The following is an 18,443-nucleotide window of genomic DNA, read 5'->3' as shown; positions in this document are numbered from 1 at the left end:
TGACAGTGTATTAAGTGTATTAAGAGTAATGAGTGTGTACTCTACTTTTTAATTTACAAATCAACTTATGGTCAATTAAAAGTGACGTGTACCTAAAATTCTATGCACAGAACCACTGAGAATAACCAAGCAATAGACATATACATACACACACATGTATGTACAATACAAAAGACTGGTCTCATGAAGTTATACTTTCAAACAGGTTTCTTTCCCTAAAAAGAGTCAGACAAGGAAAGGTAACAAAGGGATACATGTCACTTGCTTGTCAGTTGTTACACTCAGACAATGACAGACACACAATGGCCCTTACATTTCTATTCAACTAATCGGCACCTTCATGACCATTAATCAAGCCTATAGGACCCTATGGAAAAAGAAACCGCAAAGGCATACTGTACTGTATGTTTTGATGCACGCCTATTATGGACAATAAATAATTTCTCTTCCTTTATGGTTACAGCCCTCTCTCCCCAAATAATTGCATGTTCTTTTATCTATTTGTATATTTTCATGACAATGGAATCATTTTGTAACATACTTTCAAACTCGTATTTAACAGGATTAATCAAATACACGGATCTGTGAAGAAGAGAGATACTAGAAACTCTGTTACAGTATATCTGTATTCAAGATGACTTTTACATGAAGAAGCCGCTATAAGCGCAATGACGAACATTCAGTCTGAAGCATAGAAGTTATTGCCAAGCAGTGTAGCAGAAGAGGCCCCAAGTTTGGACATGATGTGCATTATAAATCAGTGAAATAAGTAAGATCTCACATGGATAACAAAGAGCATTAGCATTTTGGGATTTGTGTCAGCTTCCCCGTTGAATCTTACTGTGACATGCATGTCTGGCCGTGACAGGCATCCATATGCATAACATCCATAATTCTGTAGTCATGTCTGTTTTTAGACTAACGCCTCACTTCTTGTAAGAGCCTGCATGGCCTGATGTACAGCCATCTAGAAATGCTTTGTTTCCAGAGCTGGGATCATTATAAAGCCAACAAATGACAGACTGTTTTTTCCCCCCTGTAACATTAGGTCAAATTAAAGGCTTTTTTGCAACAGAACATGCAGTCAAACATACTCTATCCACCTTGACAAGCATCCCCATGATTAAGCTATTGGCACTGCAGTTGCTTGTCTTTATATCGCCAGTAAAGAATAAATATGGTTTAAGTTGACAGGTTATTGGCTTTGCTGTTGTAAATGACAAGTATTTAAACTAGTACTTGACAGTGTATTAAAAGTAATGTGTGTACTCTACTTTTTAATTTACAAATCAACTTATGGTCAATTAAAAGTGACGTGTACCTAAGACGGCATACACCAAAGTAGAGCACATACTTAGAAGTGCATACACACTTAATGTTACTTAGTTGCAACCATTTCCACTGTTATCCTGTTCTCCCAGTGAGGTGCAGGAAAAGTCATTAGCCTAATGGCGTGCCCATGGCTCCTGGATGGAAGGACTGCGGCAGAAAGCTTGCTCTGCGCTGTGGTCACGAGGAATGTTTTTCGGGCAATACCTGTATATACAGTACATGTCTCAAAGGTTTCTTACAGCATGTTGAGGTCCTTAAAGCATCAGATATTGTTTAAACAGCAGATTGTTCACAATCTGGACATTGACATCCATATGCTTTATTATTTTCTGAAAATTCATAAATAGAAGTGTGTTGGCATACCAACATTTGGCTCTAATCAAAAGTGTTAAAGTGGAAGAGTCAGGCATTTCAATAGATGTTTAATATTTGCATGACCTATGTTCTTTAAGTGATAACAAATGGTAACCTACCGAGTGGGATAGACCTCTTACCCTTTCTATCCAACTCATTCAATCTCCACCTGCAATAGTTTTTATCTTTCTTTCTCAAGTATTCCTAAAGACTTTTACTTCTAATGCTTTGCCAAAGTGAGTTGTATCCTCCAACTGTTATGTCCACCTCTTCTTCCAAACCTCTTACAGTACCTACTCTCACGCATCTCTTACAGAGGACGAATAGCATTGTTGGCTTTCTTCCTCCATCACAAAATACTTCGTCCTATTTGGATTTGGGTCCAACAGCACCATTGTCTCTGTAAGGCTTCCAGTCCTGGATTTTGCTGGAACTTGCCGTTAGAGCCACCTTTGATCCTGGTGCACCGAGTACCAAGAATATTTATTAAGTAAAAACCCACAGGGGTTTAACGATAACAATAAAACCAATGTCATATAGCACAATCAATAAACATCACACAGTGCTAAATAAAAATACAAATAATAAAATATTGTAAACTTACAATTGTCCTAGGTGCTCCCGGCAGCTATCTCACTAACTGGAAGTTCACGTCGCAGCTTCACGTGACCGTTACGCGTTTCGCACCGCGTGCCTCGTCAGGTGTTGTGAGGCTGCTACGTGAACTTCCAGTTAGTGAGAGAGCTGCCGGGAGAGTGAAGGTTCCTTCTCAGCGTGAGCGAGCATACTGGGTCCGGACCCGCGCCATCTACTGTACCCAGCTGATAACCGGACCTCTCCGGCATCACTCTCCACCTAGGGCAATTGTAGGTTTACAATATTTTACTATTTGCATTTTTATTTATCACTGTGTGAGGTTTATTGATTGTGCTATATGACATTGGTTTTATTGTTACCGTTAAACCCCTGTGGGTTTTTACTTAACATTCTTGCTACTCTGTGCGCCTTTCTGCCTATCTTTTTCTCTTGTTTTTGTGAGTCTCGAGAGCTCACTTCTCTATAAGAGGTTGTGCAGTTCTCCCAGGCAGACGGCTGCAAGAGAATTAGCAACACAGTGCAGTAACATTTAAAGACAGCACCAGTGCGGAGCATCAATCTTTCTGAGAATGATATACCAAATAAGCACTGACCAGCGCAAACAGGTGCAGAAGGTAATGAGGGCCCTGTTTGTGAGAGTTTACAATCTAGAGGGTATAAGGGGCAATGTTGAAACAAAAGTGACTGCTAATTGTGAGATGGAGTATGCCTGAGGATGAAGTATGGTGCAGCCACACAGCTAGTCCCATTAAGGATTAGGGGTATAGATGCTAGGGGTTATTAGCTAGCATGGAGTTTGATCCAGATTTAACCCCTCCAATAGGCTATTGTAATGGGATCATTCTGGTCGGTTGTGGCTCGTATACAATATGCTGTGAAGCCATCTTCTCCTTGGATGGGAATCTCTTCAGAGAGGGAGAACACCGCTTTTCAACATACTGAATAGGAACCAAAGGTCAAAGATCTAAGGCAGCAAGCAAGTTCATAGGCCACGGCATAGAGACAGCGTGTGCGCGCTCTGCACGTTTAAATAACTTGTTCTTGATGGACGCATCCTAGATGCTGGTGCATGCGCGTGCACTTGGACCGGACCTGTGCTTGGGGAGACAGCACAATTTGTTTTTTCTGCACGATGGCGCGTCACATGACCAGGTAAGAGCCAATGACAGAACAGCAGTCACAAACCCCAATCAGATAGAGCTGAGGATGTGACGTCACGCCCCTCTCCAGTCACTGACAACCCCCCTCCCCCCAATTGCTCCTGCTTGGGCAGACCGTGACATCACGCATCGTGAGCATTAGCGTGCGTCTCTTCACCCTGGCCGCAGCACTAGAGACGGGAGGGATAGAGGTGGGAGGGTCACAGGTGGGAGGGTCACGGGTGGGAGGCCGGATTGTGTATACAACTGAGAATTTAAATAAACTAAACCTCTTTAGTGTGCAATCCTACTAACTACAGTACATGTTGAAGTGGTTGGGAAAGTAAAAATGTGCAAAAACAACTGCCCCATTGCCAATATGTGTGATCATCAAATGTACTGTAGCTGTAAAAGGTATACTGAACGTTTGTCCTCTAAGTAGCTAAGGCATTACAATTTTAGGTTATTAAACCTCATCAGTGGGCACTGCATTGCACTAAAAAAGTTTTCCGGTAACGGAGTATTACCTGAAAAGTCTAACTATTATTATAGCTTGAACTTCACATTCTACAGTTTGCTGCAAACTTTGTTAAATTGAGTCAAAGGTTGAAAGCATTTAACAAATCATGATTTAATGAAGAGATCATTGCCAAGTAAAGCTCAGAGATGCTTTTAAGTGTCAGTTTGTTTAATTGAGGGTAGGGCTTTCATCATATCTCATGTAGCTCCCTTATACTGCTTTGAGGAAGCTTAAAGGGGGAAAATATTTCCATAAATGCTTTGACACATCATTTACAATCCTGCTAATATGCTAAACCCTTCAAAGTAATACCTTGCATGCTAAGCGTACAGTCTCAGGATTAGCTCTATCTGTAGTCCCTCTATTTATTCCTGCTGGTCTCTAATCCGGACACGAAAGCGCTGGTTTCAAAATACAAAGATTACTAGTTTTGAATATTTACTTTTTATTTGGATTTTTTTTCCCAGGCTCTCGTAAAACATCTATATTCTTTGCATTACTTTGCATCCATATGAAAAGGTGACAAAGGATAGAACTGGGACCGTCACTTTTTCAAAACTGCAACAGCACACGGGACAAAGCTGGAGCACAATTGTCTTATTGCAGGGGCGGCCAACTCCAAATCTCAAGGGCCACCAACAGGTTAGGTTTTAAGGATACCCCTGCCTAATGGGCTCAATCAGACGCTCAGGCAACGACTGCACCACCTGTGCTGAAGCAGGAATATCCTTAAAACCTGACCTGTTGGTGGCCATCGCGGACTGGAGTTGGCCACTCCCGTCTTATTGTTACCATAGGGGCCTCACAGCTGGGGAAACATTTAACGTGGCTGGTCTCAACATCCGGACGCCCACGAATATGGGGATCACGAACCCAAAGATGAAAGTACCAAGGTTAAAAGCTAAAGTATACTTAAACGGGTTACTAAATTAGAGCAAGCAACAAACCCCCAAATCTTTATATATACAGTTAGGTCCGGAAATAAGTCGACACTGACACAATTTTCATAATTTTGGCTCTGTACGCCACCACAATGGATTTGAAATGAAACAACCGAGATGCAATAGATGGGCAGACTTTCAGCTTTAATTCAAGGGGTTGAACAAAAATATCGTATGAAACGATGTTTAGGAATTGCAACTATTTTCATACACAGTCCCCTTATTTCAGGGGCTCAAATGTAATTGGACAAATTAACACAATCATAAATAAAATGTTCATTTTTAATACTTTGTCGAGAATCCTTTGCAGGCAATGACTGATTGAAGTCTGGAACGCATGGACATCACCAAACGCTGAGTTTCCTCCTTTGTGATGCTTTGACAGGCCTTTACTGCAGCTGTCTTCAGTTGTTGTTTGTTTGTGGGTCTTTCTGCCTTAAGTTTTGTCTTCAGCAAGTGAAATGCATGCTCGATCGGGTTGAGATCAGGTGATTGACTCGGCCATTGCAGAATATTCCACTTCTTTGCCTTAAAAAAACTCCTGGGTTGCTTTCACAGTATGTTTTGGGTCATTGTCCATCAGTAAAGTGAAGCGCCGTCCAATCAACTTCGCTGAATTTGGCTGAATCTGAGCAGACAATATATCCCTATACACTTCAGAATTCATCCGGCTGCTTCTGTCTTCTGTCACATCATCAATAAATACTAGTGACCCAGTCCCATTTTAAGCCATGCATGCCCATGCCAATACACTGCCTCCACCGTGTTTTACAGATGATGTGGTATGCTTTGGATCATGAGCCGGTCCCAGCCTTCTCCATACTTTTTTCTTCCAATCATTCTGGGATGATCTTAGTTTCATCTGTCCAAAGAATGCTGTTCCAGAACTGGGCTGGCTTTATTTTTTGGCAAAGTCTAATGTGGCCTTTCTATTCTTGAGGCTTATGAATGGTTTGCACCTCGTGGTGAACCCTCTGTATTTGCTCTCGTGAAGTCTTCTCTTTTTGGTAGACTTGGATAATGATATGCCTACCTCCTGGAGAGTGTTCTTCACTTGGCTGGATGTTGTGAAGGGGTTTTTCTTTACCATGGAAAGTATCCTACGATCATCCACCACTGTTATCATCCGTGGACATCCAGGCCTTTTTGTGTTGAAGAGCTCACCAGTGCATTCTTTTTTTCTCAGAATGTACCAAACTGTTGAGAATGTACCAAACTGTTGATTTGGCCACTCCTAATGTTCCTGCTCTCTCTCTGATGGATTTTCTTTTTCTGTGGCAGCCTAAGGATGCCCTGTTTCACCTGCATTGAGAGCTCCTTTGACTGCATGTTGTGGGTTCACAGCAACAGCTTCCAAATGTGAATGCCACACCTGAAATCAACTCCAGACCTTTTACCTGCTTAATTGATGATGAAATAACGGAGGAATAGCCCATATCTGTCCATGAAACAATGTGTGTATATATATATGTGTGTGTATATATATATATATATATATATATATATATATATATATATATATATATATGAACAAAAAACAAACAAAAGCGCAAGCTCCATAGCACGTAACTGAGTAAAAAATAAGGTACATTTATTTAAAAAACCAGCAACCCATAAGAATGTGCACTTACAGGATTTCAAACAGAACCATTTGTGGGAGAGAAATCTCTATTGTGGACATCTGCGGTGGTAGGGTGAGTCCCAGGTTTGCAGAGTGGATGTAAACAACCCAGGTTCACCATGAATTGGCAGCAAGATATAAAGGCATCCAATGCCTGCACGTCCTTTGCTCCCTCATACATGATTGCTAACACTTGAAATTACCGCCAGCTGGAGCGCAGGGAAGCCAGGGACTCCAAATACACCAACACAAATGCGATGACGTCACAGCTCTACGCGTTTCGTCACACTGCGGCGACTTCGTCAGGAGTTTATATATATATATATATATATATACATATATATATATATATATATATATATATATATATATATATATATATATGTGTGTGTGTTGTGTCTGTGTATATAAATATATATATATATATATATATATATATATATATATATATATATATATATATATATATATATATAAAACATAATACTGAGTTAAGTTATGGTGAGTAAAAAAAGTGACAAAAACCCTCCACAGGAAAGCAAATATGCAAATATAGCTGTATGCTCATCTGCATGTCTTAGGCAGGTCTGCAACCCCGCCTTTCCCCATTATCACCCAGCATACAGCACTTCCACTGCAGCAAGGGATTCTGGGAAATGACATGCAAATGAGCACACAGTGTCACTTTTTGCCTCAATAACCATTTTTAACATGGTTCCCTATAGGCTTAAGCTTGCTGCATGGTCACAGCTTTGAGCACAGCCAGGGTTAAGGTGCATACCCAGAAAACCACCCACAGACAGCTGTTTCGACCTTGATGGGTCTCATCAGTGTGGGGTTGATTTTACTGGGAATTCAAGAGAGGCTATGGGATAGGCTAAACCATAATACTGAGTTAAGTTATGCATTCCCAGTAAAATCAACCCCACACTGATGAGACCCATCAAGGTCAATCCCATGCTGTGCTTTAAAGCTGTGTGAACGGCGAGCATTTGCTTAGAATGGTTCCATGTAAAAATGGATTTCAGGTAAAAGGTGACACATTGTGGCCATTTGCATGTTATTTCCCCGAATTCCTTGCTGCAGTGGGAGCACTGTATGCTGGTGATAATGGTGAAAGGCAGGGTTGCAGAGACCTGTCTAACACATGTGAATGTGCTCACAAGTGATATTCTTTATTGGAGATAGATAGATAGATAGATAGATATATATATATATATATATATATATATATATATATATATATATATATATATATATAGTTCTGCTGAATCTCTATTCGCATGTCTTTATTGGTATTCTTGATCATATTGCTAGAAATAAATTTAGCAGCATTTTTTTATTATTATTATAGCTTTGGGTGTCTGTTATTTGCTCTAATTTAGTGCGTATGTGTATATATACATATATATACATATATATATATATATATATATATATATATATATATATTTTATATACATACACACACACACACACACACACATACTGTATTGGCCCGAATATAATATGGCCTCGCACACAATACGACCTCTACAGGTTTGAAGGTGTCCTACATGAAAAATAAAAGGTGTTAGGCTGCGCATATAATACGAGTCCAGACACGTTATACTGAACCTACAGTAGAGGCAACTCTTATTCGAACAAAAACCAGTGGCAATTCCCCAAAAAAAACCAGGTACACCCAGGTACATTCTGAATACATGCCTTAAACTTTCCTTAAACTATCCCCAGCATTTCTGCATTGATTAATGCCCTATCAGATTAACAGCGGGGGTCCCTGGCAGTCCCATTCAAACTGAATTGGACTGCCAGGGATCCCTGCTGTGTTAATCCTATGGGTCGTTAGTCAATGCAGAAATGCCTTAAACGTGCCTCAAACTAGCCTAGAACATACCCAGCACATACCCAGCACATACCCAGAATGTAACCCGGCTAGTTTACGGCAAATGTTAGAATAAACGTTGCCTCTACTGTATATGTACAGAGCAGAGGAATTGAGGTAGAGTCCCTCAATTACTAGTGCTACAAAGCATATAACCCACTAATGAAAATGAATACTGCATCCGGACCACTTTTAGTATAGAAATTCTGTGTGGAGCTGTGTAGATTAACCCCTAGTTGGAACACGATCTGGCAAGGATAAAAAGGGATGTCAGGGGGAAGTCCTAGGACCCACCCAGACCCCTAGTATATGAATCCAGCAACTATATGATCCAGTGAACCTGGGGAAGCTCCCACTTTCAAATAGTAAACGTGATGTACTCACATAAATCCATTTTCTCATCCGGATCTGCGTGCTCCTTGCTGTGTGTAGATGCAAACGAAAGTCACCCTTATCTTTTTGAGAAAGCCCATACTTGGGTGAAACGCGTTAGAGGTGCAGGGGTCTGTTCCCCTCCTCTTGGTTTTTAAATCCATGTTGAAATAAAGCATTTTTTCAGCCCAGTCCAGCCGTTTGCAACTCTTTTCTGCATAGTTGTGCCTGCTGATTCATCCTTCCTCCTCGGTAAGGGTGACTTTCGTCTATATGTACAGAGTACCAGTTTGATTTCATCATATGAGGCTCATCCTCACAATCAGTCGTACGGCGCAGTGGTAACGATACGCTTATGCTAATCTTAGCTACCACCAGTGAATAAAGCACTGGTAATCTAGATGCTCATTCCCATGCTTCAGCACTAGAGCTGAGTATACTGTCTCAATTGCGACCAATAGAGACACGGGGACAACAGACTGTAGGTTCCCTGAGTCCAGGCACGTTACATCATATGGGTATCCATTCCAGTGAACAAGTTATTTAATTACAGTGAGTGACACTGCTAAGTGGCAGCGATTTATCCAACACAGTCTGATATATATTTTTGCTACACTAGTTCCTACAGCGGGAGATGACTGTAGTCTCCTCTAGACAATTCCTAACAGGCAAACTTTCTGCTTCTCTACTTATTGCTCACGTGACCACACTGGTCATCCAGATTTACTAGGCATACCTACCTGAGCCTGTTCTAGGATCCTAATCTCGCATACTGACATCCCCTCCGGGCTTATACTACATAATCAGCGATATTTACCCACTTATGTCACTTACGCTGTTTACATACCGCAGTGGTACAGAGTTATTTTAAAATTCGCTATTTTCACCCAGGCTTTATTCATTTGTGCGGATATCTGGTCATAGACCCTGTATATTCCTTCAACATTTAATTTAGATTGAGCATAGCTCATAGTAAATACTTATGTTTTAATTAAAACATCTTATCATTAGATTGTAGTTCTCATACTTGGTCAATGAATTGAGGTTCACAAGCCCAGTCGATAGGTGTCATCACATCCTATAATACTTGCTTAGAGTGCTCTCATTCCATAGGGGACACTTTCTCTCTTGTGTTCATGCATAGACTACGAGTACAGTTTTCGGAAGGACATTTTTAGGAAAAAAACATAGCATTATATTCAGGCCAATACGGTACACATACATACACATACACACACACACACACACACACACACACACACACACACACACACACACACACACACACACACACACACACACACACACACACACACACACACACCAATTCCGATTGTACCACAAGATGGGATCAACTGTGCGGTGGTGAGACCAGACAAAGGTTATTTGTAGAGGACAGTTACATTTTTACGGTGAACATATCTTTAGGACCATCATGAAATATATCTTCTCATGAAGTTTAATTGCTAAATAATTTGAAAGCATAAACTCATTAAGAAGAACAAGCTTCACGTTTATGCCCCATTAATCAAGCACATAGAATAGTTCCAATATGAAGAGTATATGTGAACTTTAACAAGGGAAAACAGCTGTATTCTAATTACTGAACTCTGCTGTTTAACAGCAGCATATGGTGAGATGTGTAACATATCTTTCAGCGAGTGAAATAAAGACCACATGTGGCTGACCCAGAGGCTGACAGTTGGGATACACAGCATTACGCATATAATGAGAAGTTACCATCACAGCTGCAGAGGTCTAGGTCTCCTCTGTCCTTTCAAAGGTGGAGGGAGCTATTGCAATGTGCAATGTAACTGGGACACTTGTGACACTGCATTGAAATGGTTAGGGTAGTATTAACCCAGGGCACATATTGCATAGGAAGAGATTTATCACAGCCAACTGGTTACTGAAAAAGCCATCAGCACCTGAAGCATTCTGCCACTCTTACCTGTATAATCTTTCTTATGTAATATCATTGTTTGTTCATACTCTACATACAGTATGAAGACGCGTTGTAATGCTTTTATTTTGCATAAGGAGAGATGTGTATTATATTGACATGCATTCTCATTATAGCGCGTAATTGTGCACTGCTGACAGTAACCGCTCCTGATGAATTTATTCTACTCCTGAGCACGGTGTAAAATATAAAAACTAGAAGAATAGAGTATCTTAACGCTGTGCACATGGGAAATCGCTATATCAGATAAGGGGGTGTGTGCTGAAAGCTTTATTTATTGCATTGTGTATATGGAGGCGGTGACTGCCTGCCTGTCAGCTTGCAGCCTGCCCAGTCATTTCATGAGGCACGAGACACTTAATATCAGTTAACCACAGAGGTAGCCACCTCCAGTCCTCAAGATCTACCAACAGGTCAGGTTTTCGACCGAGCCACTGATTGAGCCACCTGTGCTGAAAACCTGACCTGTTGGTGGCCTTTGAGGACTGGAGTTGACCACTCCTGTGTCATTGACTGAGCCACTGATTGAACCACCTGTGCTGAAACAAGGATATCCTGAAAACCTGACCTGTTGGTAGCCGGAGGACTGGCGTTACCCACCCCTGGTGTACTGGATCGGAAATTATGTAGAAGACCAAAATGTTGTTACTACTGGTGAAATATTTAAAGTGCTACTGTACACTCAATGGAGTAATGAAGTATCAAAAGTACTGTAATGAAAATATAAGCTGGCAAGCAATAAAATATCAAATATAGTGGGACTGACCATGACGAGGAGTTTATGCACGTTAAGTACAAAGTCTAAGAACGTCTTACAAGAACAAAGTTTAGACAATGATGCTGCTGGGACACAATGCAAACACAGGTATTGCAGCACCAGGGGCATTGTTAGAAATGTGTGTGACACTTTGGATACAGCATTGAAGGGGTTAAATAAATAAATAAATAGGAAATGGTTGATGGCGCAAATTTTTTTTTTTATCTGCCAGGAGGGCAGAGAAAGGGCAAATGATTATTACGGCAACAGATACTCTATGTCTGTAAAGAGCCTCCATGCAGGTCCATCAAGCACCCAACCAGCCCGCGAGAGTGGAAGATGCAGAAAGAAATCCCAAACCTAATCATAGCAGAGATGTGTGTCGATGCTGAAAAGATTGTGTTTCAATGCTAGACACCGGGTCCTAAATCTGTGTGACTACATTTATACCGAAGAAGCAGCAGCACAGAGATACATACAGTACCGTACATATAATGTGATCGGCATACCTTCCCCAAAGGGTTAACATTGACATACATGAAAATAACATTTATCTCAATGTCCCTTCCCGGGCAAAATATTTTTGTACACACAAATAAACCTGTGATCTCTTTAACTTGCGCAACGTGTTAACTGTTGGTTGGTCTTTAATGCTGTCTCTTTAATCTTAACCTTGCTGTATCACAGGTCTTTTTTTCCCTTTACATTCATATACAGTATCAAAATATGGCTTTAATCTTAAATACAGCTCTTGGGTTTATTTACTGTAGCATGCTTGAATGACCACCAGCTTTGTATTGTGTACAACAAGTTGTTTAAAAAACAACCATTAGTACCCCTGCCGAGACCTATGCAATGCACTGATCTGTATGTGAAACAATGTCTTGTTGCAGAGTGCAATGTGTGTATGCAGAACAATGCACATCTTCCACTGGAGAGCACTTGGGCCATAGCTACAGTCATGTATGCATTAACGTTGCCTAGCAATACATTCCAGCATTTAGCAAACACTTTAGCTGCTTTTTTTGGACTGCTCTTTATTCCCTTACAAACACCTGCAGAATACATCTCAGAATTTGGCTGAGCACAGAGCAGAGTTTAACCACATCTTGCAAGTGAGGGTGGTGCTAATAAACAGTACACCTGACATAGGCTGTCATTATTCAATCAATATTCGTGTCTGCTCAGAAATATAGCTGGAAGTCTGCATAAGAATAACGGTCAACATTAGCAAAATCACCAATGAATAAGGATCTTACAATCTGACTAACAGTTTCTGTGCATCAGCAACACAAAAGATGCAAGTGAGATCTTTAAAAAAAAAAAAAAAAAAAAAGGATATAATTTCAGAGATCCCCCACCCATCCCCCCCCCCTCCCACCCCGCTTCCCCCAGTACAGCAGTACAATGAAACAGCAGGGGAGGGGGAACAAAGGGTCACACCCCCATCATGTTTGAACCTGTTGTTTAACACTTATGTACAGCAGTTTTTAGTGCTCCTCCTAGGGTTTAAGCTCAACCCTCTCCACTTTTTAAAGTAGCAGCGTTTTTCCTGCAGCCGTGGAAGACAGGTCTATTCAGACATTTCTCCCTCCATTACAGCGGTAACTGAGAATTTTCACAGTTGATGTTAGGACCTGCATAGTGGTCATGCCGTGACGTGGCTGCATACTGGTCATGACGTGACGTGGCTGCATAATGGTCATGACGTGACGTGGCTGCATAATGGTCATGACGTGACGTGGCTGCATAATGGTCATGACGTGACGTGGCCGCAGGCTTATAACGCTTTGGCCAAAGAGTTTAACTAAATGGCCCTTACTTATGAGAAGACAAACAGTTAAGTATTGAACTATATATTTTTTTGTCATATTTGATGTAGCATTGGGAATTTTTGTCCTTTATAGTCTTTCGTGATAGAAACTTCTCTGTACATTACCTTTTTTCTGACCACAAATCCTTGCAAAGTGTGCTATGATAAGTGTGTGCGCACATCTGTGCCGTCCCTCCCTCCCCCAGGAACTAATACCGGAAACTTAACTGGTAAGTATCTTAGCTACCGGGGGATTCCCCAGAGCTGAAATTAGCGTGATTCCCTTAAATTAAAAAAAAAAAGGAGGGGGGGGGAAATCATTAATAAGGGATTGCGGCTTTAACTACTTCATAGAACCAATTTAGAAATAAAAAGCAGTGACATCATAAAGTAGTTTCATCTCAGACAAGAAGAAGAATTTCAAAGCCATATTCCAATGCTAAAATGTTCATATGGCCACAAGAAACTGAAACCTGTGAGGGCTTCACTTCCCCCACCCCAAGATTTTTCGAATAAATTAAAAAAAGAAGTGACATTAGGTTAACATTTGTTTGACAATTACATTGGTTAACAAAAAAAAATTTTTTAACAAGTAGGAATGGCCGTTTACCAGAGTAATGGTGATTAGTGCAGGACAGACTACACCTGGGAGTGTGTCTCCCAAATTCAGGAAGGTGTTCATTTCTTTCGTCAAGAAAGAAACTTTCCATTCCCTGCTGCTTTACATGCGTTTCCTTGACAATAGGCACATTAAAGTTTGCCAGCAAAGATTGGTATCAGCACAAACGGGGAGGAAAACGCTGTGTATTCGCGTCTCTCTGTTGTGAGTACGTGCATCCCTGCAGAGACGCTGTATATATCCCATCAGAAAACAATAAGACAATATTCCTGTACTCAACAGAGGAAATGACGCTATGAGGCTAATAAAATTAGCTGGCGGGTGTGAGGACCGCTTGGAGCGGAGAAAGGAACTAGAAGGAATAAAATAGTGAAAAGAAACTTACAGGCGGTCTCGCAGCTCCGGGGAGTCGCTAGGAGTCCCTAGGGATCGAAGGATTCTCTCCAAAGACTGTACTGTCGACAAGAGAGGGAGAGAGAACAACAAACTGAATCATGGAGATAGAAAACCCGTCTTCCGTTAAAAACCTATATGGTCAACTCACCAAATGTGAATTTATGTATACTGTATACCGCATTCATTAAAGTATTTCATTGTCACCTTGCTTTTAGACGAGCGGACTGAGCAAGTCTTATTTTCTTGTGGAAAACATAATCATTACCCGCATTGCACATTTCTAAGAGACACACGGCTTCTCACTTTGGGCCTTGCTTTATTAAGAACGAGAACACCATTTCCGCCACTACCCCACGGAAAGCTCCATTGAAGTCAATAGGGCTTCCCGTGCAGCTGCTCCAGAGCAACTATATCGCACTTTATAGAGTAAGGTCCTTTCTTCCCCCGCATGTCCACCTTCCAACTAGTGGGTCAACTTATTTGAAAGAATATTAAAATCTGAATTACGGGTCAGTTTTGCTTTCTAACATTATTTTTTTTATTTGTGGTTATCTTACTACATTTTTGTTTTGCTATAGTTATTAGTTTGGCCTTCCCATCTAATAAATATGGTTGTCATATTTTCCTATATTACCCTGGATCCTGGTTTCAGATAATCTAATGAATCTGGTCAAACCCCACATGACCTAACATTGTGAGAGGGGCTATTTCCCCTGAGAGGCCTCAGTGCTACACGGATTGGTCAGTTCCTTTAAATGTATTATTGTTTACTTTATTTTTTCCACCGAAAGAAGGTGGTGCTCCACCAACCTATTACTTACTGTACACTCCTTCTATTGTACTCACCTTTTTACTTATGTTTTAACAGGAAAAGGTAAACAATCATAAAAGAGCATTCTTCCAAAAACTTGGCCAATCGACAGGTTCAGAACCACTGGTATAGACAGAAACAGAAGCAGTGTGCAAGTCTTCCCATTATTTGGGTAGTTGTGAAAATTGTGTTCAGCACCTTGCCCTTTTTACCCAAGGCGCTGGCTGCTCTTTTATGCATACTGGGCAAAACTACCGTATTTCCTCGATTCTAAGACGCGCCTTTTTCCCCCATTTTCACATGGCTGAAATAGGGATGCGTCTTAGGCTGAGTCCCCGCTGGCGCTGAGCATGCTCATGCTTGGAGAGCGTTCCAAGCATGAGCGTCGGGTGTCCTGCATGTACGCATGCCGAGAGAGGGGGGGGGGGGGTCATTGCGGGTAGTTGAGTGTCAAGGGAGAGGGGGTTTGGCCTGGGATTAAAGGGGTTACACCCCATTTGGTGACCCCCTGCTCTCACTTGGGAAGCAAGGGGTTAACTGGACTGGGGTCCAGTAATATGTTTTTATCTTGCTTCAGAATCCTAATGTATATTTCCCTGTAAAAATGTATTGTTTCTGTTCCAGTGTTTGCACCAACACATACACTGGGATTGATGCGGGAGGCTTAAGGGGTTAATGAGTTACAGTTTAGGAAAATACAAATACAGTATGTGTGGTGTCTTTTCAGAAATATCTGGGCTTCAAAAGGCTTGATTGAAGTTGGGTGTGACAAGTACAGAGGGGGTTTAGTGTACAGTATGTTAATACCCAATTGGCAGACCAAGGGTATATTGCTGGTAGAGACAGCTAGGACCCAGGTCTGGAGCATTGGGTGTGAAATATAGCACCTGTGACAAATGTTCTCTACACACGAGGCCCAGCTTCAAAGGATTTCTTGACAAGGGGTTATGGGGGCCAGGGGTGCGGTTACACAAGGAGATATCAGAATGAGTGACCTTATTAAATATAAGAATATTATGAGATGTCCTCGGCTGAACGTGCTAAAAGCTAGATGTGTGTATTCGTGGGACCGATTTGCACATAATGATTACAGACACATGATGTCTAGCAGGTACTAAGAGACAGAGATTAATATCTCTCTTAAATTTAATATTACACTTTAAATAGTTAATATTAGTCTCATTGGGAGCGTCATGCGTGCCGGAATGTATTAATATGTCTCGCGTGCCAGTAAGTATTACTGAACTGAAGTTATGAAGTCATTTAGATAGGAAAATCAGTTTTTAAACGTCCTTGGGTGGGAGGAGTTTTACTCTGGGGAAGACTGTCAACATCACCACTGATTTATGAGAGGGGCTGGGTTTAGGTTGTCTTCAATGGGAAATAATTGTATATAAACAAGGCTCAGCCTATGGCTATTGTCTTTGTGATTTTCAAGATTGCTGTATGAACTGCCAGTCCAGATTTGTGACTGTTTCATCATTCCATTTAAGTAAGTGTCTATATTTTGTCTGTTATTTGTATATCTCGCGTGTTCACCTTTTTCAAGGAATAAATTATATTTTATCATATCTCAGCCGTGTTCAGTTCAACCCAGGTATTTTTGGTGTAAATTATATCTTGTCATAAGTTACCGTGACATTGAGCGCACGGGAAAGTATAGGTTTTTTGTTTACTTAAGCGCCGAGCACAGGTGAGCACGTGTGCCTGCGCATGAGCGTGCGCAGTGTGAATAAATAAATATATATATATACACAAATCAGCTAGGTGGCGCTGCTGGAGATGCCGGCCGGAACTTTGCTGGATAGACCATCTCACTAGCATTTAGTGTGATGTTGCTCCTTATGATTCAGCTGTTTATGTTCTCTGCTCACATTCTCATTGGTCAACGCTAATTGATTTTGTGTATTAAAACCCCAACTGGAAGTGATTTTATTAAGCACCTTGAAGAAGCAACGGGTGCGAAACGCCGCATCGGGCTTGACTTTGTGTGTACTCCCCTTGGATCCCTTTCATCGGCTGTGAACTCTTGCTGCAATAATGACACTAAATTTCTTGCCTGTCTTACAACCCTAGGACTCCATACAAGGACATTATACTCAGTATTTTCTTCAAGATTTTTTTAAAATCTCGATCAACCCATCTCTTCAGACCTCACTCAACCCCTCCTCACTTACATGGTCACCCTCCTTTTCAACAAGCACACACCCAACACACTCATCCACCCTATTCTTACACACACCACATTCACCTCCCATCCTCTCTTACACCACTTACATTTCCCGATTCCCACAAAAAGTACTAACGTTGCTCACCTGCTCAACACATAAAGCCGTCCCACCCACTTCACACAAAGCACTCAATCCTTCCCTCTTTCCTCCCACACCCCCTCCCCCCCCCACGTCAGCTGCTCACTGGGTGCGCTGTCTGCAGATGGAGAGGTTCCTGTCTCTTATCTGTGTCGAGCTGAGAGGAGGATCGCAGCCTGTCCTCATGGCAGCGCGAGAGGTGCCCTTGAGTAGCCAGCAGCTACTACCCTGGGGCCGCTGCCCTCCTTGCCAGAGGATCACAGCACGCCAGGGTTCCCTGGCACCCCAGTTAAGAAAAACTAAACATTAAAGCATTAGAACCAAGCACTTGTAAAAACAATGTACCATTTCACGTCATAAAGCAAATTGCTCAGAAAAAGTGACCTAAAGGGAAAAAGAGCTATTAAATAATGATATTTAAGCAAACACTGTATCCGCTAATTTTCTAACCCATGGTTTTTAGGTTAAGCACAAAACACTTTAGACGCTTTTTAAGTTTGAGATCTATTTGTTCTAACATAGACGTGCATGCAAAATAAAAGACAACTACAGTTAAAATTATAAGCAGTGTGACAAAGACATCATGTTTAAATCCTTCAGGTTATAGAAAAATCAATGACAAACCATGACATGAATTGAGCAATTAAGCTGTAGGGGAGAGAAAAAAAAAACTGCAACCCTATTTATATCACCTGGCTTTTTGTCCTACAATTGGAACAGTAAGGTGCTGTTTTTCTACATCAGTGCATCTAAGCAGCAGCCCATTCCTGGAGAACACAGGCTGTTCCAAGTGTATGTTTTTTATAGACTTGACGAGACATGGCCATTGAACAGACACTGTAGGCATATTACTAGCAAACCGTAAAACTGAGGAAAATATACTTTGCCGTGCCTAAGATCTATGTAGGGGATTGTGTTGATGAGTCTCTAAGTAGGCAATTACCAGCAAGAATACAATGCCGACCAGGAAAAATCAGACACAGCAACAAATAACAGGAAAAAGAAAGTTGTTTG

General features: G+C 41.3%; 1 protein-coding gene across 8 annotated transcripts in view; it reads right to left on the bottom strand.

The window, feature by feature from the left end:
- Nucleotides 1–18,443, bottom strand: part of TSNARE1 (t-SNARE domain containing 1) — a 593,698-nt gene that overhangs the window by 356,556 nt on the left and 218,699 nt on the right. For 7 of the 8 annotated variants that reach the window (XM_075581607.1, XM_075581590.1, XM_075581622.1 and 4 more), the window contains one exon: nucleotides 14,299–14,368. In XM_075581607.1, the coding sequence (XP_075437722.1) occupies nucleotides 14,299–14,368 (70 nt within the window). The remainder of the gene's footprint in view (nucleotides 1–14,298; nucleotides 14,369–18,443) is intronic. The other variant, XM_075581625.1, reaches the window with a different exon arrangement.

Source organism: Ascaphus truei, chromosome 2, assembly GCF_040206685.1.
Source record: "Ascaphus truei isolate aAscTru1 chromosome 2, aAscTru1.hap1, whole genome shotgun sequence".
NCBI lineage: Eukaryota > Metazoa > Chordata > Amphibia > Anura > Ascaphidae > Ascaphus > Ascaphus truei.
The sequence above is the reverse complement of the archived record's forward strand: the minus strand, read 5'-3'. Positions and strand labels throughout refer to the sequence as shown.